This window comes from Rhodamnia argentea, chromosome 9 (genome assembly GCF_020921035.1).
Source record: "Rhodamnia argentea isolate NSW1041297 chromosome 9, ASM2092103v1, whole genome shotgun sequence".
NCBI lineage: Eukaryota > Viridiplantae > Streptophyta > Magnoliopsida > Myrtales > Myrtaceae > Rhodamnia > Rhodamnia argentea.
The window spans coordinates 16,751,471-16,771,985 of record NC_063158.1 but is presented as its reverse complement, the minus strand read 5'-3'; the positions used below and the strand labels follow the sequence as shown (position 1 = coordinate 16,771,985).

The following is a 20,515-nucleotide window of genomic DNA, read 5'->3' as shown; positions in this document are numbered from 1 at the left end:
GAGGAAGATAAGAGGGCGTGTAGAGGGCACACTCCCCGAGAGAAGCTATTTATAGAGAAACACGTGCGTCCTAGAACTAGAACAATACCCAAGTGCGATCCGGTGGAACCCGAGACGTGGTTTCCTATAGTTGGTGGAATCTCATGTGTTCACGCCCGAATAAAATGAAAAGACCTGCTGGTGGAAAACAATGTCCGATGTTGTATCTCTGCATTTTTTTCTTTTTTTTTTATAAATAATAATGTGGAATGCGACCCATTTTCAGTAGCTCAAATAAGTGAACAAACAAATCGAGGGACAAGCTTCCCACGGAAATGCGAATAACCTTTGCTTCTTATGGGCAATTTCGGATAATATAATCTTATGTGTTTGAACATGATTTGCAAGATCTTCTAATAGGTGTCTCCATAAGTGTGCTAATTGCTCATGAAATGTTGATGAAATCTTATTATACTTCCTCTAGAAATGGCGGGACAACCGCTAATAGAGTATTTTGAAAAAAGCTACTACTCTAACAGTTTGGCAGTACTATCGCTTAGTTTTTGCCATATGATTTTCCAATCAATAAGTGTTTTATGTAATACAAGTGGTGATGATGCATGGATCTATGGTTACCGTCCCCGACAGCACTGTCAAGAAAGTATTTTCTAGTTTTGAACACCCAATTAGTCATCATCCTAAGTGACTACTCCCCCCCCCCCTGTTTAGTTTAACACTTTTATATGTTGAAGTACGTTTGATTTAAGTCTAGATGATGAGGACACGAATCAAACCCAAAAAGAATTTAGGTATCACGAACTTCTTGATAATTATTGGCCCACAAGAAAAAAGAAAAAGATGTTTAGTAAAGAATGCAAAGATGCATTGCGTTCTTTCGAAGCGAGGGATGTCACCTTTACCAGGGTTGCAAGGAAAGGCATGGTCATAATTGGCGTAGGCTCGAACGTGGCTTTCTTTAATGAGGTTTAACTGAATAATCATTGTTATAAACAAGAGTACTCACGTAAATATAGCAATAGGATTTGTACATGTTGTACCTGTGCCTCTCTGCTCATGAATCGTGACATTCATGCGCATGCATTATTCAAATCAATCGCCAATCATCCTCCATATAGAAGCTAGTACCCCATGCGCCACAGATGTACAATGAGATCTTCCAACTCCCCAAGGTATGTGCATCTACCATATCTTGACGTTAAAATGCCATTATCATCACATGATTGACGGTGTAAGACGTAATTTTCTACTCATCAACTTTATAACCGGTTGTCGTTCACTAGTGTTTGTGCGACGTATTATTGTGCCTTCTTCAAGCAGAATCTATTTAACGGCACCAGGTAAAATTTCATGCTAGTGTCAGTCTGCATATGCTTGACCATCTTACCAATCTCATTTTTTATCAAAGGTTTCAACTTCCTGGTTTTGACAACAACATCAAACTCGTACCACAGCACAAATACTCAGGTCTTCTTCAAGTAGTCATTCATAACTATTTGCATATATCTAGAACTTTTCCTCGAAGGAAACCAAGATAGCATACAAACATCAAAGTGAATCAACTCTGCAATCCCTATGACTTCTCTAATAGATGGACTGAATTGTGCTTTTCGTTGTTTACTCAAGCCACAACGCTCGCATACATCCAGTTCCTCAACCACATAATCATACAACATATTCCTCTCACTTAAAACCTTTACACTTCCCTCACCAATGTGACCTAAACCTCTATGTCATGATTCTCTAGCAGATGCATTCAACTTCTCTACGACAAAATTTTGTCATTGCCTCCCCTTGAAGCATATATAGGTTACAGTGTTTGATTTCCCCTCATTGTTAGCAGGATATCTCAAAAGACCTTTAGAACTCCACCTTTTGGTGTATATTGACACCGAGCTGAATTTAGGCCATGTTCTAGTTCATTATTGGAACATGCCTTACTCTAGTCAATGTTTTTCCGATGTCATTATGTATTCTAATTCTAACATCACCAAGACTCACAATACTGCACTCAATGTTGTCAGCTACTCTTTACTATTTTCCGTGCACTGAATAGTAAACCAACTCTTGTTTGGTGTAATGCAAAATGAAAATATAAAATTCATAGCCCATTTGTCAAATGACAAATCCTTAGCGACAGACAAGATATAATCATCACCATTCGTGACACCATTAGCAATTTTAGTAATATCATCAACAGACTTAACTCTAATTCCCTTATCCTTTTATTCATCTACTTAAGGAAATCAGAAAAATTACACCTCAAGTGATAACATTCGTGTATAGCACTTACTTTGGTGCCAAAAAAAAAAATTCGGATCATTTAAATGCTAATTTTTTTAAAAAAGGTTATTTCAATGCCAACTCCGGTGAGTCTAGTCGGAAGTCATACATGGCAAGTTTTTATTAATTAACTAATCCTACGTGGCTCACCGGAGATACTAGTCAGCTTTCAAAGCACAAACGACATCATTTAGCCAATTCGCAAAGTGACTTTCAGTGCCATAAGTTGTAAATTATAATCATTTGAATCTCAAGTTTTTTTTTAAGTGATCATTTAAGTGACATAAGTGATAAATTGTGATCACTTAGGTGCTGTAAGTTTAAGACATCCTAGCCACGTCGACCGAGCGACATTGTTCTCCTTGCACATGTCGAATTGATTTTTATTTAAAAAACCATGTCACTAAATTGTTTGACTTAAAAATGCCATGCCACTAAATTATTTTAAATAAAAATACCATGTATTTATTTTGGCCAAAATCTCTCACCGTTGGCACTTAAGTGATAGTTTTTTCTCCGATTTGGCACTTAAGTGAGCCGGCGAAAAATTTTGGCACTAAAGTGAGCATTGTACACAAATATTGTTACTTGCGGTGTCCTTCTACCTAAGGAAATCATTTTAAGGATGCTCCGTCTTGCCACAACTTCAATGAATCATACTATATATCTTAGACTGAATTCATCTATTCAAATTCACTCGACGCCTGCTAACAAGAAAACTAGTTCTTCCTCTACGTTGACCTATTAAAGTAGCGGACACATTCACTGGATTCTATTTTATGGATGTCCTCAGTCTGAATCAGATCGCACACCTAATAAAACCTCAAGCTTCTTGACCTTGAAGAATTACTTACAGTAGTAATAGTAGTATTCCAATTAAGAGGCAATTGGGATAATAGAATCATAGGATGTACCTTATCATCAAAGACAATATCAACTGAACTCCAGCACTAACGATGGATTCATTGATATGTTCAGCAACCATCACACACTTGTCCATCTTTAAGTAAAACAAACATCGCATCAAGTAAACGTTTTTTATTACATAGGATATCTCATACATGTTCAACACGGCATTTATTATTCTTGTAGTAGTCTTCTTTTTCACGAAATCAAATATTATGCAATAACCGAACGTCAGCCAAATAACACCTAACGCATATCTATCCAGCAAATTCGAATCAACTGCCCTCATCGACCCTAGCTTCTTCCAAGACAAGGGTAAGTGTAGATTGCTTTGGTACAAACAATCTGCATTTTCCGGAAATGATAATCCTTCCCATCAAATTGATTGATTTTCATTTTTCCTTCTTTTGTTCCCATTGATTTGCTTCAACGAAGCATAGCCTCAGTGTAATATCACTCTGTCCAAAATAGAGAAGAAAGAGGTGTTACCAGGACTCTACCGTTCAGTCAATTCGGTTCCACTTATATCCCTATCTCATGGCCACATATTTTTCTGGCTAAGTAGCAAGCGAACAATAAAATAAAAATAATAAGGAAATAAATCGGATACCAAATTTAAGCAGTTCAGTCGATGGGATCTACTTCATGGGAAGAGCAGCATAGGATTCTACTATAGACCCAATCGATACAATTGAGATTACAACTATACTCGAGTCATTCAAACACTTTTAGTATTTTTGAGCGCCCACTTACATGTGTTTAACCCCGCAATTCTTCACGAAATAATCTCCCAATTTCACAAAAGAATTTGTAAATTTTATCGCAAGATTTATTGTCCTGAACACTAAAAACTCATCTTGGAATGCTTCTGAGTGTAATTCATGAAAAAATTGCCTATTTGATACAATTCACAAACAAGAACCACTTCTAAAAGAATTGGATCCAAAATAGAAAACATACACAAACTAGGGATTAAACTCGAACTGGGAAACCCGTTTGGACTTGATTTCCTTTACGAGCGAAGTTAGTAAAGCTGACTGATCTCATGCATGATATACTCGCACATCATAAACACCGAAGATTCGTCACCCACTCGGCATTATGTGAACAAATTGCAGGGAGTGAGAGGAGCAAGGCAACTATTATAGTTGCGATTAATAACTTTTCAAAGCGAAGTTAGACATGTAACAATCGTTGGTGTTAATTACATGAAAGTATATAATGAATGATAAAAGATTATTCAGGCAATGCACATCTGCGGCGGTCTGTATTCCCCAGGCACCACTTGGTTATCTTCAGTCGAGGATTATCATTTGATTAATTAAGAAAAGTTGTTGAGTTCCCATTTAGAAGATAATATGCTTTCGTGTGGACGCCATGCGCCTATGCGATCTGGCATCATTCTAAGTAATCAACTTAATGTGTGGTCCTGCTCAGCTAACTAATTTGTTTAAAAAAGTCCTAAACCTATTGAAATTGTACAAATTCAGTCCTAAACCTCTCTCTTTTTTTTTTTTTTTTTGGTCAATTCAGTTCTAAACCTTTCATTTGTGTCAATTCAATCCAACCGACTAATTTTGACCGGAAATTACTAGCCTAGATGTCGGTCGTCCTACGCTATGCAGCCGATGCTGACGTTGTAATTATTCACAATATTGTAATTTTTCTCGAATTTTTTATTATTTTTATATTTTATTTTGTCTTTCCTTTTTATTCCGCTTACAGGACTTGCTGGAGGAAGGAGGAAGAAGGGAAAAAAATACATAAAAAAAAAAGTTCAAAAAAATATTAAATTACTAAAAAATATCCACATCAATGCTTGCCGCGCCACGTAGGATGGCCGGTGTCCACATCAGCAATTTTTTGCCAAAATTGGTCGGATGAACTAAATTGACAAAAATGTAAAAAAGAAGAAAGTTTAGGACTGAATTGGCATAGTTACAATAGATTTATGACTTTTTTTTTTATAATTTTTCCTAATGATTTCAAAAGAAAGAAAAGGCAGAATGCGGTGTGAAATCTAAAAGATGCTGCCATTAAAGAAAGTTATAACTGTAGGAAATGAGGTATTACATTCAATCGGATGCCATGCGGCTATGTGATTTCTGTTAGATGATATGCTTTCGTGTGGATGCCACGCGCCCATGCGATTTGACTTGTCGTTCACTTGTCTCATTTCGAATCTTCTACTTCTTCGAAGAAAACAATTACTAAGCATCAACTCATTTGGCAAACGCGTAAATATCAGAGAAAATGGGTAAAGTAAGAGGAGGTACTTAAGATATTATTAAGAAAGAAAGAAAAAAAAAATCGATAGAATCAAGAATTTCTCATTTCACCCCTTCTCACGCGAAAGTTAAATTAGGAAGAGAAAATTACCAAAAAAGTCAAAACCTATTGTAATTATGCCAATTCAATTCTAAATCTTTTTTTTTACCGATTCAATCTTAAACCTTTTGGAATTGTGCCAATTTAGTCCATCCGACGAAATTTGATCGGCCAGTGCTGACATGGACGCCGACCGGCCGGCGATCGAATATTTTATTATTATTTCTGAATTTTTTTTATTTTTCTGTTTTTATTTTCTTTTTCCCTTCACCTTCCTTCTTCTTTTTCAGAGAACGACGGTCGCTGGTCTTCAAAGGAACATTGGTCGCCGAGGTATGCCGACTAGCCAGAGGGATGGTCGGCCTAGATCTAGCGAGGCTCGACCTTGCCGTCGTAGGCTCGAAATCTCAAGAGCAACAGAAAAGAAAAAATGGAAGCTTGGTGTTTCTTTTGGGGGAAAGGGACTCTGGGTGGTGAATCTGGTGATATATCAGGATGGTCGGCAAGGAACTACTCTGTTCGTCGGCCGCACAAGAAAAGGAACGACTCCAGTTATGACGTGTCACCGTCTCCGAAAAATATTTTTTTCCGTCTGATCCAATTGAAAAAAACAAGAAAACGAGGAGCATTAGATGCTGAAACCCCAATCAGAAATTGGAAGCTAGAAGTGCAGAAGGAGAACCCTCGAGAGAGGGTGTCGCGACCTTAAAAAAAAATTAATTTTTCAGGCTAATGGATTATCAGGTTAATTTTGATGACTAACCTAATACGGACTCTCCCAAGCCCTACCAAATCGCAACTTTGGTTAACTAGAATGATTTAGGATTCAGAGTCGCCACTAACCATTTTGGGTAGGTTGATTAGAAACCTAAATAAAAATAGTGGGAGGACTATTCTTATTTCTACGAACCAGAGATTGTGGATTCGGGGACTTGATTACATTAACTAATTAAAGCTAATGCCCTTTCGGTACCTTAATTTCATGAAATGTCCTAGGTTGGCAACTCAAGTTTGATTGAATTCACAAGGAGCTTTTCAAGTTCAAGTGAGGTTTTTTTTTATGTTTTCACTTTCTTAGAATGAATGCAATGCGTAACATGCGAAGGCTAAAATACGTGCCGAATTTGTATGACTAAATTAAGTAATGCTAACGACATCAAATTAAAGTGGAATGCAAGGCAACGTGCAGACAATTATGCAAACATTTGGAGACCGTAACATGCAAGATGTTAAGTCAAGGTTTCCCTATATGCAACAATTAACTACTTAATTAAAACATGCAATATGGCACAACATTTACGTAATATGAAATAACATGCAAGATAATGAACTTGAACAAACATGATATGCCAATGACATGAACATGTGACATAACAAAATAATGATTTTAAAAAAAATAGGATGAATGAATATGCAATTTTCGAAAAAATATGGTATATGATGTTGGTGATATTCAAAATACGCCAATGAACAACATATGATATAAAAGTATGACACGCGATATGCGAGATATGATTTTTCTAAAAAATATGATATGAGAAAGATATGCAAAGATAGCAAGATATATGCAGGAGATACACATGGAAACACGAGATATGCAATGAGGCATATTTTTTGTATTTTTTCGTGAATAAGATAAGATATGCATGAAATCACATAAGACGACATGAGATATGACAGGAACGTGATGAGATACTCTAAATATGCATAAAATGATGCAAAATGGCATGAACTGATCTTTTGTATTTTTACATGAATTTTCCCCAATATGAGAGATGCATGAAATAAATGAAGTGCATGATACCTTTAAATATGGAATGCAAGATTAGGGATATTCGAAAATATGCAGTGGATATGCAAGATATGCATAAAATTAGAAATATGCGCGAAAATGACGTGAGATGTTCGGGATATGCTAAATATGCAATGAGATAATGTGAGATGCATGACAAAATTCTCTGATTTCTATTCCCTTTCTTTTGAATTTTTGGCCAGATTAAAAATATTCTGATTTGATTCTCTTTACCTAAATTTTCAAGATAAACTTAATGAGATAAAGTTTTTAGGAAACCTTATCTTCCTAAAGATTTAATCAGACATGATTTATAAGAAACCATATCTCACTAATTTTTAGGATTCTTTTTTAAGTTTATCAGGAAATTTAAATCAAACAAGATCTCAATCAATTGCAGAATATCAATCCAATCATATAATTCAAGATAGCGATCCAGATCAAACCAAATCAAATCCTATTCTCTCGTAATTTTCGAAAAAAGGATATTCATAAATCTAAATTCGGCTTTTTGAAGATAGCGAATCGGATCTAAACGGCGATAGATCAGATTAACTAAATTCCCATCTTTAATAAGTTGGAGGGTCGTATCCGAATGGCGACGGACAAGTTTATCCAACTTAACATAGATGTTGCCTACTAGGAAATAAAATTTCCTAATTTAGATTTAGATTTTTTTTATTCTGAAAATATATCCAATGAATCCAATTAAACCCGATTTTCAAAATCCATGATAAAAATTAGGGTTTTGATATGCAAAACTTGCTCCTTGAATTTTTTCAAAATTTTCTGTGTTCATGCCGAAGAACAACAAGTAGACGGCTTTCAATCCATGCACAACAGCATCTAAAACGAGTAAAATACTTACCTTTATGCTCCCGCAAAGATATGCATGGTTAGTGACATAAATAACAAAAAAAACAGCTTGATTTGGATCAAAACAGCATGTGGACTATGCAGAAACAGCATTGGAACAGCAACAAAGCAGCAGATAAAGTACTCTAAAACATGCTTAAATTAACCCTAAGTGTGCAAGAGTATTACCTTGAATTGCTCAGAAAAATCTGCACGCACAAGCTGTGGGATCCGCCCAAAAATCACTTCCAAACGGTGCTGTCTCAAGTGCTGATTTGCAGCAGAATTGACCTCTGGACAGCAGAACAAGTTGGACCAATTTGGAGCAGAAACGGCACTGGGCAGCAACCAAACTCAAGCACCAAATAACAGACAATTAGGTGCCAAATTGCCACACATGAAGACCCTGGACCGTAGCTGAAGAGAAGACCAAACAGCAGTGAGAATAAGTGTGAACAGCGACTGGACTGAGGGTGCAACAGCGGCAATCGAGCAAGCTTCAGACTGAGCGGTGGTAGTTGGAAGCAGATGCAACGTCGAAGCTGGTGCCGAATTGGGCAAAGACGACGTCAAATCTGGATCCAGGTTCAGCAAGGAGTCGTCAACTCACGTCAAGCTTTGTGGATAGTCGAGCGATGGGAGGAATTATGTGTTATTAGAAAACCTAAGTCTCCCTCTTTGCTCTCTAATCTTCACGTGAGCAAGGAACTCTGACTTTCTGAATGTGTTAATGCCTCCACCTTTTTTGAACGACGCCCACACACACACACACATATATATATATATATATATATATAGATAAAGCCTAGGGTTTCGTTCAACTAAAAGGCTAATCTTCAGTATATCTCTTTTGCAATCAATATCCTTATCCTTTATTTTATTGCAATCAAGATCTTAAGGATTATTTTAAATTGGATTGAATAATGCAGACCTCCAAGTCCTACACCTCACGTGCATATAGACATATTATATCCATGGGCTTGGTTAAATTTTAAACAACATGGACTTGGTCTTGTTCAATAAAGCCAAAACTCCTATTTTTGCCTACAATTTTTGAACACCATCTCCCCACTGCAGGTGTGCCAAATTTCTGATGGGTTCTTGATCGATCCGCACGTCCATTTTAGGTGTGCTTCTGCCGCCGGTCCATATAAGATGCAAAATGTAATGCATGTTAAATTAAATTGAATATGCTATGCATGAAAAATATTTTTGTGAGAACTAGCTCAATTCTCATTTTATGCTTAAATGAATGATTTTCTAAAAATCAAAATTTAGGTGTCAACAGAGGGGAACCAGAGAGAGATCGAAGAGAGGTGAACATCGACGGGGAAAGGGGAGATGGTGGGGTATAGGGCTTTGGTTCGTGCATCCTCGTTGTGGCGAGCCTCCCCCGGCCATGGCGAGGCTTGGTCTTGTAGGCCGCTGCAAGACCCGCCATCCCTTTGACCGATCGCCGGACCTCGGCCACCAATGTTCCTCTGAAGATTGGTGTCCCTCTGAAGTAAGAGGAAAGGGAAGGACAAAAGAAAAGGAAAAAACAGAAAATAAAATAAAATAAAAAAGAGAAAAAGAAAATTCAAAAGTATCGCTGGCCGGCCGGCGTCCACGTCGGCTTCGACTAGCCAAACTTCGGCGGATGGATTGAATTGGCACAATTACAATGGGTTTGGGACTTTTTTGATAATTTTTCCGATTATGAATGACACGTGAAATGTGATGAATGAGGTAGATGTGTACCTAAAACAGACTAGGGCAAACTCTTATTATGATAACATATGTTTATAAAGAGCATATGAATCTCATAATTAAATGGGATAGTTCGATAAATAATTAATCTCGTCTCCGTCTATTTATTTGTTCAGTTTAGAAAGAAAGCAAGAGAAAAATTAAAACATGGCGCCCCCTCTCCACACTCCACCCGCCATGACAAGGGAATAATTCGGACAAAGACAAGTGCAAAAAGCGGAAATTAGATGCAGATGCTCTCGTGAGGTGATTAGTAATAGGAAACATGTCGAAAGGTGATGGCGTGGGAACCGGAATCTGTAACGTTCACACCTGAAAGGAACGCGTTCAACGTCGGTTAAGCTGCGATTTCGGCAATTTTGCATCTTCTTTATGTCAAGCAAGGGATGGATACGTATATAGGTCATTCAAATTTTGGGCACTTTTTGTCTCTTAGGCTCCCTTCGTTTCGTGAAAAATCCGATGTTTTTGAGAAAGGTTTTCAAGAAGTAGTGAATTGACGAGCATACATGGACAATATTTTCCAAACGGTTGAAACATGAAATGTACCGGAAGATATCCTCCGTTGTTTGGTATGGAAAATCTGATTTGATTTCCCTCCGTGCACTTCATTTAATTATTTTTTTAATGCTCTTTTTTGTTTTTCCTTCTTCTTCAGCCGATCGCCGGCCATGGCAACCGGCTATAGACGAGTGACGAGCTCACCAAAAAAATGAAAAATGATGACAGTTTTGATATTTTTTAATAAAAATAAATATATAATGCAAAAATAAAGAACAAATAATTAAAATGAGTGCACTTAGGAGAATGTGCTTGGTGTGAGTGAAAGAAAGAGGATGAAAAATGATTTCCTCTCTTCAAAAAGAGGGAATCATTTTTTCCACTTTTGTAGGTGTTTTTTTTTTTTTCACTGATTGAAAAAAAATTTCATTGACTAATTTTTCGTGAACCGAATGCCCGAAAATTCGAAAAATATTTTTATGAAAGTTGTTTTTTGCGAAATGAATGGAGTCTTAATTTCAACCGCCTCGGATGGGTTGGATGGTACTGAAGACTGAGCAAACTATGATTTCCATATTCGAAATCACCAAGATGAAAGAGTGCTGGTCATATTGGGGTTACCATTTTGAACCAACTTGAATCGAAACAAAATTTCGAATGAAGGGAGCTTCATCAACTTTCCAGTACTGAGTATAGCCTTTTGCTTATCTTTCGCTCATGAGCGGATGCGATTGCAGCTATTCCCCATGTCCTGACGATGTTTTCAATACAAAAGTCAAATTCATATCCCAACAATTTTTGGGTGACCGACTGTATTTTGAAAACCATGGTTAGCACTCAGCACCGACACTGTAACGACTACACAATTTGTCCTTCAATTGCGATCGCACACACGTACGCACAAGCTGATTCAGAGGTCAATTGACACAACTCAATCTGCTTCGAGTTCTAGTAGATTAGACAAAGGATAATCCCCTCTTTCGGCTCTGGGTTTTTAACACAATACGAGTGCATGCGATTACTGTCATGTCATGTCATGTCGTTCCATCTTCATGTTTTGGTTTTGACTTGCCATATCATGCTATACAAGATGATTGCTCTGTCATGTCATCTCACCATTATGCTCTTATTTTTCATGTCCTGTCATTAAATCATCCAGTTCTGCATTTGATTTGTCCTATCTTGCCTCATGTGGTTGTTGTCAGGTAATATCGTTCTTGTGTGTCATGGTCGAAGTTTGTATTCCGATTGACATTTGCATACGAACTTTCACATACAAATAGCGTCATACCATTGTACGCGAAAAACGTCCTCGTTGATTAACAAATGACATCAAATAGCATTTCGCGACATTTCAAGATTTTACAACAAAAATACCATGCATGCTTAGGAAAGTAAATTGGTGAATGCTTTAAGACTCAACGAACAATAGAACAAGGTGTCATGGAGTTTGCTTATCCTTCATCATGCATTGATGCAGATCTATATGCTAGCGGCCGAAGTCCAAGCAATCTGATGTGCAAATATGTTACTCAATGATGATTCTATTCACTTAAATTTTGTTTTCATTCTCTTCCCTGCTACCCTTCACCTCATTTCTCTCTCTTTTTCTTCGTGCTGTATTTTGCATATATGATCGGTCTAAAAATGGGTTGAAAACAAGAGGCCAAAGTCGATGGGGCGTGATATTATGTATTCAAATATTCATGTTTCCCAAGTTTCAAACTTAATGGGCTTGTTGCGGTTGACTTAGAATGTCTTTAGCATTCGGTAAGTGCAATTAAAAACCATAGGCATATAGAGGTGTGCATGGTCCGGGCCAGTCCGGTCCCGATATAGACCGGGGACCGGACCAATAGTCCCGGTCCCCAAATTTTTGGAACCGGGACCGGCGGTCCGGTCCAGTCCCAATGGACCATCCATGCGATAATCATAAAGGACATTGCTCCGAGGCACACCCTGTACATGTAATATTAGCAGTTTGAAATTGTTCAACATGGACAAAGTGGAAAAAGCCTAATAGGTTCTTGTTTATGCAGCAAAATCTGAAAATGCATGCCCGTAAATTATATGATATACGAACACAACATTTATTCACCCAAGGAACAAAAATTCTTGCAAAGCTCATAGTTGTGCGGATACCCCTTCCGTTCATCTTCAGTTAGAAATCCCAAAGGAAGATGATGCGACGTAATCAGAGATAGCCACATGATAGTTCCATTACAAAATCTTAACGTCTGCAAATGAATTTGGATACAAATACAAATGATATAGGAACTGAATTTCCAAAAGGGATGTTATATAAGTATGACAATATCGTGAGACATATATATATATATATTTGTGTATTGTACATTCTGGGTGGTCCGGTCCCTTCCACATGGAACCGAGGACCGGACCGCCCGATCACCGATTCCATTTATTGGGACCGGGGACCGGATCGCCCCCCTCAAGGACCGGACCAACCCGGCCGATCCGGGCCGGTCTCTTGGCTAGTCCGGTCTAGTTTGCAAATGCACATCAAATTTATTAGGAATAGAACTTATAAATAATCATCATCACTTAATACAAACATTAGATTTTCAATTTACGGAGAAAACACATTTGGCCCCAAACCCCACCCCCGTCCATCTTTTTCCCCTCTCGTTGTCTCTCCCTCACACCCTGTTTCTCACTCAATCGCACGTACACAATAGACTCTCTCTCCACCCCTCGCCGCCACTACCACTATCACGCAACGCCACCGAGCCCCTTGACCCGATGGCCCACCCTCTCTCCCGGAGGAGGCGATGGACGTGGTCGTCACCGGCAAGGGGCTGGCTAATATTTATCGACCTAAGATACAAACATGTAAATCTTATTGCTTGCCATTAATACCATTAAGTAAACACTACATATGATGCTCAAGTTATTATAGGCCAGTAGATCCAATTAGCTTGGTCAAACCAAAGGTGATGCCCATGGCCAACCACCCTCCAAGCAGCACCCTAGAAGCCGACTTCACCACCCGTGCTTTCCCCAGTACCGCGCTCAGCCCGCCGAACCCGAACAACGCCATGCTTACCGCCACTATCACCACAGCCACCCTCACCTTGTACTCCTTTATGAACACAGCCGCGAGGATCGGCACCAGCGCCCCCATCGCAAAAACCAATGCCGATGCCCCAGCCCCTTGCCACGGGCTCGGCAGCTTCTCCTTTCTCGCGCCCAACTCTTCAGCTCCTAGGGCTTCCTTCATGTCCTCTCTCTTGATCTAGGCTACCTCTATGTCGTCCTGCGAGTACACGGATACGAGCTCCCCAATGGCCATGCTGCAGGCCCCGGCGACTAGCCCCGCCACCCCGGTTATCGCCATGGTCTTGACGTCCCCGTGGATGGCACCCACGCCCATCAAAAGCGATGCCGTCGAGAGCAGCCCGTCATTCGCACCCAGCACGGCGGCGCGAAGCCACCGAGCTCGCTTCAAGAAGTCAACGACCTTAACCTCTTCCTCAAGGGCTTGGTTGGTTTGTCCCTCAAGACCGACGGGAGGAGGAGGAGCCAATTGTTTGGGGTCTTGCGGTCGAGTTGATGGTGTTGTTGCCATGGATGGATGGAGACAGAAGCTATAGAAATGAAACGAATATTGGAGAGGAAGACAAGAGGGCGTGTGGAGGGCACACTCCCCGAGAGAAGCTATTTATAGAGAAACACGTGCATCCTAGAACTAGAACAATACCCAAGTACGGTCCGGTGGAACCTGGGACATGGTTTCCTACCATTGGTGGAATCTCACGTGTTCACACTTGAATAAAATGATAAGACTTGCTGGTGGAAAACAAAGTCTGATGTTGTATCGCTGCATTTTTTTTTTTTAATAATGTGGAATGCGACCCATTTTTAGTAGCTCAAATAAGTTAACAAACAAATCGATGGACAAGCTTCCCACAAAAATGCGAATAGCCTTTGCTTCTTATGGGCAATTTCCGATAATATAATCTTATGTGTTCGAACATGATTTGCAAGATCTTCTAATAGGTGTCTCCATAAGTGTGCAAATTGCTCATGAAATGTTAATGAGATCTTATTACACTTCCTGTAGAAATGGCAAGACAACCGTTAATAGAGTATTTTGAAGGGAGCTACTACTTTAATAATTTAACAAGATTGTCGGTTAGTTTTTACCACACGATTTTTCAATCAATAAGTGTTTTATGCAATACAAGCGGTGATGATGTGTGGATCTATGATTATCGTCCCCAACAGCATTGTCAAGAAAGTATTTTCCAGTTTTGAACACCCAATTAGTCATCATCTTGCGTGACTATTCTAGCCTAAATCAAATGAGGGTGTCGCGACCCTAGCCAAACCCATTGAAGGCATCGAGCAAGGGCCGCCACGCCCTTGCACGATGCTGGCGAGGGTTGCCAGCCCTTAGTGGTCCTCAACAAAAAAAAAAAAATAGACCAGAAAAGAAATTTACCAAAAAGATTATAAAAAAATCCAAAATTCTATTAAATTGTTATAATATTGTCTACTCAGCTCTAGCCGTGTCATGTAGGACGGCTAGCATCAACATCTGCAATTTCTGGCCAAAATTGATTAAATACACTTAAGATACCATTACAAAAAGGTCTAGACTAAACTGGTCGAATTAAAACGTTTAAGACTGAATTAATACAAATCCAATACGTTTATGACTTTTTTGGTACATTTCACTTATGACATCCAACGTTCGTGTTAGCGATTTCGGGTCAAAATTGGCCGGATGAACTGAATTGGCACAAATGCAAAAAAGTTTGTACTAAATTGGTCCAATTAAAACATTTAGGATTGAATTGATATGAATGTAATAGGTCTAGGACTTTTTTGATACTTTCCCCATAGAGTCTGCTTATCCCTCATCATGCATTGATGCAGAACTATATGCTAGCGGCCGAAGTCCAAGCAATCTGATGTGCAAATATGTTACTCAATGATGATTCTATTCACTTAAATTTTGTTTTCATTCTCTTCCCTGCTACCCTTCACCTCATTTCTCTCTCTTTTTCTTCGTGATGTATTTTGCATATATGATCAGTCTAAAAATGGGTTGAAAACAAGAGGCCAAAGTCGACGGGGCGTGATATTATGTATTCAAATATTCATGTTTCTCAAGTTTCAAACTTAATTGTCTCGTTGCGGTTGACTTAGAATATCTTTAGCATTCCGTAAGTGCAATTAAAAACCATAGGCATATAGGGGTGTGCATGGTCCCGGCCAATCCGATCCCGGTATGGAATCGGGAATCGGATCAATAGTCCCGATCCACAAATTTTTTAGACCAGGACCGGACCGGCTCGGGACCGGAGGTTCGGTTCGGTCCCAATGGACCATCCATGTGATAACCATAAAGGATATTGCTTCGAGGCACACCCTATACATGTAATGTTAGCTGTTTGAAATTGTTTTTTTTTTTGGATGATCCAGGATCCGCCGGTCGTAATCGGGTCAACTCACCAGCCACCTTTTTGGTAGACGTGAAGACCCTTTCGATGGCGACTATACCTGGAGAGAAGCTGGCCCCGCAGCCCACTAGCAACCCCCCCACTTAAGTCCGAGAAACGTGTTGGGAGATTTTTGAACCCCGACGCGTGGCTTGGGCCGGTGCTAAAGGGTACGATTCTCACCATCACGCCATGCCTGTGGTGGGTAGCAGTTTGAAATTGTTTAGCATGGATAAAGTGGAAAAAGCCTAATAGGCTCTTGTTTATGCGGCAAAATCTGAAAACTCATGCCCGTAAATGATAGGATATATGAACATAACATTCATTCACCCAAGGAACAAAAATTCTTGCAAAGCTCATAGTTGTGCAGATACCCCCTATGTTCATCTTCGATTAGAAACCCCAAAGGAAGATGATGCGACGTAACTAGAGATAGCCACATAATAGTTCCATTACAAAATCTTGACATCTGCAAATGAATTTGGATACAAATACAAATAACACATGAACTGAATTTCCAAAAGGGATGTTATATAATTATCACAATACCGTGATTATATATATATATATATATATATATTAATTTGCGTGTTATATATTCCGGGTGGTCCGATCTGGTCACCCCCTCAAGGACCGGGTCGATCCAGGACCGGTCCAATATGCAATTGCACAGAAAATTTATTAGGAATAACACTTATAAATAATCATCATCACTTATACAAACACTAGATTTTCAATTTACAAAGAAAACACATTCGCCCCCGAACCGCACCCCCGTCCATCTTTTTCCCCTCCCGTTGCCTCTTCCTCAAACCCTGTTTCTCACTCGGTCGCACATACACAATGGACTCTCTCCCCACCCCACGCCATCACTACCACCGTCACGCAACACCGCCAAGCCCCTTGCCCCCGATGGCCCACCCTCTCTTCTAGCGGAGCTGATGGACGTTGTCGTCGCCGGCGAGGGGCTAACCACTATTCATCGACCTAAGATAGAAACATGTAAATCTTATTGCTTGCCATTAATACCATCAAGTAAACACTATATATGATGCTTAAGTTATTATAGACCAGTAGATCCAATCAGCTTGGTCAAACCAAAGGTAATGCCCATGGCCAACCACCCTCCAAGCAGCACCCTAGAAGCCGACTTCACCACCCGCGCTTTCCCCAAGACTGCGCTCAGCCCACCGAACCCAAACAATGCCACGCTTACCGCCACTATCACCACGGCCACCCTCACCTTGTACTCCTTTATGAACACAGCCGCGAGGATCGGAACCAACGCCCCCACCGCAAAGGCCAATGCCGATGCCCCAGCCGCTTGCCATGGGCTCGGTAGCTTCTCCTTCCTCGAGTCCATCTCTTCAGCTCCTAGGGCTTCGTTCCTATCCTCTCTCTTGATCTCGGCCACCTCGATGTCGTACTGCGAGTACACGGATACGAGCTCCCCGATAGCCATGCTACGGGCGCCGGCGATCAGCCCCGCCATTCCGGTTATCGCCATGGTCTTGACGTCCCTATGGACAGCACCCACACCCATCATGAGCGATGCCGTCGAGAGCAGGCCGTCATTAGCACCCAGCACGGCAGCGCGAAGCCACCGAGCTCGCTTCGAGAAGTCAACAACCTCAACCTCTTGCTCAAGGGCTTGGTTGGTTTGTCCCTCGAGGTCGACGGGAGGAGGAGGAGCCAATTGTTTGGGGTTTTGCGGTCGAGTTGATGGTGTTGTTGCCATGGATGGATGGAGAGAGAAGCTATAGAAGCGAAACGAATATTGGAGAGGAAGATAAGAGGGCGTGTGGAGGGCACACTCCCTGAGAGAAGCTATTTATAGAGAAACACGTGCGTCCTAGAACTTGAATAATGCCCAAGTGCGGTCCGGTGGAACCTGGGACGTGGTTTCCTAGAGTTGGTGGAATCTCATGTGTTCACGCCCGAATAAAATGAAAAGACCTACTGGTGGAAAACAGTGTCCGATGTCGTATCTCTGCATTTTGTTTTTTTTTTAAATGATAATGTGGAATGCGACCCATTTTCAGTAGCTCAAATAAGTGAACAAACAAATCGAGGGACAAGCTTCCCACGGAAATGCGAATAGCCTTTGCTTCTTATGGGCAATTTTTGATAATATAATCTTATGTGTTCAAACATGATTTGCAAGATCTTCTAATAGGTGTCTCCATAAGTGTGCTAATTGCTCATGAAACGTTGATGAGATCTTATTATGCTTCCTCTAGAAATGGCAGGACAATTGCTAATAGAATATTTTGAAAAGAGCTCCTATTTTAATAGTTTAACAGTACCGTTAGTTAGTTTTTACCACGTGATTTTCCAAACAATAAGTTTTTTATGCAATACAAGCGGTGATGATGTGTGGATCTAAGGTTACCGTTCCCGACAACACTGTCAAGAAAGTATTTTCCAGTTTTGAATACCCAATTAGTCATCATCCTGAGCGACTATTCCCTCCCCCCCCCCCACCAACCCTGTTTAGTTTAACACTTTTATATGTTGCAGTACGTTTGATTTAAGTCTAGATGATGAGGACACGAATCAAACCCAAAAAGAATTTAGGTATCACAAACTTCTTGACAATTATTGGCCCACAAGAAAAAAGAAAGAGATGTTCAGTAAAGAACGCAAAGATGCATTGCGTTCTTCCGAAGCGAGGGATGTCACCTTTACCAGGGTTGCAAGGAAAGGCACGGTCATAATTGGCGTAGGCTCGAACGTGGCTTTCTTTAATGAGGTTTAACTAAATAATCATTGTTATAAACGAGAGTACTCACGTAAATATCAGCAATAGGATTTTTACTTGTTGTACCTATACCTCTCTGCTCATGAATCGTGAAATTCATGTGCACGCATTATTGCAATCAATCGCCAATCATCCTCCATATAGAGGCTAGTACCACATGCGCCATAGATGTATACAGAGATCTTCCACCTCCCCAAGGTATGTACATCTATCATATCAAGACGTTAAAATGCCATTATCGTCACATGATTGATGGTGTAAGACATAATTTTCTACTCTTCAATTCTATAACCGGTTGCTGTTCACTGGTGTTTGTGCGACGTCTTATTATGCCTTCTTCATGCCGAATCTATTTAACAGCACCAAGTAAAATTTCATACTAGTGTCGATCTACATATGCTTGATCATCTTACCATTCTCATTTCTTATCAAATGTTTCAACTTTCTGGTTTTGACAATGACATCAAACTCGTACCACAGCACAAATACTCAGGTCTTCTTCGAGTAGTCATTCATAACTATTTGCATATATCTAGAACATTTCCTCGAAGAGCAGCATAGGATTCTAATAAAATAAAACGAATAATGAAATAAATCGGACACCAAATTTAAGTGGTTCAGTCAATGCATCTACTTCATGGGAAGAACAACATAGGATTCTAATATAGAACCAAGCGATATAATGGAGATCACAACCACACTCAAGTCATTCAAACACTTTTAGTGTTTCTAAGCTCCCAATTACATGTATTTAACCCCGCAATTCTACACGAAATAATCTCTCAATTTCACAAAAGAATTCGTAAATTTTATCGCAAGATTTATTGTCCTGAACACTAAATACTCATCTTAGAATGCTTCTGAGTGTAATTCATGAAAAAATTGCCTATTTGATACAATTCGCAAACAAGAACCACTTCTAAAAGAATTGGATCCAAAATAGAAGACAAACGCAAACTAGGGATTAAACTCGAACTGGGAAACCTGTTTGGACTCGATTTCCTTTACGAGCGAAGTTAGTAAAGTTGACTGATCTCATGCATGATATACTCGCACATCATCAACACCGAAGATTCGTCACCCACTCGGCATTATGTAAACAAATTGCAGGGAGTGAGAGGAGCAAGGCAACTATTATAGTTACGATTAATAACTTTTCAAAGCGAAGTTAGACATGTAAAACAATCGTTGGTGTTTCTTTCTTTCGCGTGGAGAGTCCGGATTCGTGGGCCTCAACACACCAAAAAAAAAAAATAAATAAAAAGTCAATGAACTTAGCTAATTAATTACATGAAAGTATATAATGAATGATAAAAGACTATTCAGGCAATGCACATCTGCGGCGGTCTGTATTCCCCAGGCACCACTTGGTTATCTTCAGTCGAGGATTATCATTTGATTAATTAAGAAAAGTTGTTGAGTTCCCATTTAGAAGATAATTTGCTTTCGTGTGGACGCCATGCGCCTATGCGATCTGGCATTATTCTAAGTAGTCAACTTAATGTGTGATCTCACTCGGCTAACGACTCTGTTTAAAAAAGTCCTAAACCTATTCGAATTGTTCCTATTTAGTCCTAAATCTCTTTTTTTGTCCATTCAGTTCTAAACCTTTTATTTGTGTCAATTCAATCCAACCGACCAATTTTGATCGGAAATTACTGACCTAGATGTCAATCATCCTACGTTGTGCAGCCGATGCTGATGTTGTAATTATTCACCATATTGTAATTGTTCTCAATTTTTTATTATTTTTTATATTTTATTTTGCCTTTCCTTTTTTTTTTTTGCTTCGGGGACTGGCTGAAGAAAGAAGGAATGAAAAAAAAGGGAGAAAGAAAAATACATTAAAAAAGTTTTAAAAAGTTTAAAATTATTAAA

At 39.6% G+C, this 20,515-nt stretch overlaps 1 protein-coding gene and 1 pseudogene across 1 annotated transcript; both read right to left on the bottom strand.

The window, feature by feature from the left end:
* Positions 1 to 13,313: 13,313 nt before the first annotated feature.
* Positions 13,314 to 14,043, bottom strand: LOC115754898 (annotated as a pseudogene).
* Positions 14,044 to 16,860: 2,817 nt separating this feature from the next.
* Positions 16,861 to 17,661, bottom strand: LOC115754895 (vacuolar iron transporter homolog 2-like). Its single transcript, XM_030694075.2, has one exon. The coding sequence runs from the start codon at positions 17,612 to 17,614 to the stop codon at positions 16,940 to 16,942; it is 675 nt and encodes a 224-aa protein (XP_030549935.2). The 5' UTR covers positions 17,615 to 17,661; the 3' UTR covers positions 16,861 to 16,939.
* Between the last annotated feature and the right edge of the window lie 2,854 nt (positions 17,662 to 20,515).

Coding starts and splice junctions, on each gene's coding strand:
- LOC115754895 (XM_030694075.2), bottom strand. CDS start 17,614: ATGGCAACAACACCATCAACTCGACCGCAAAACCCCAAACAATTGGCT.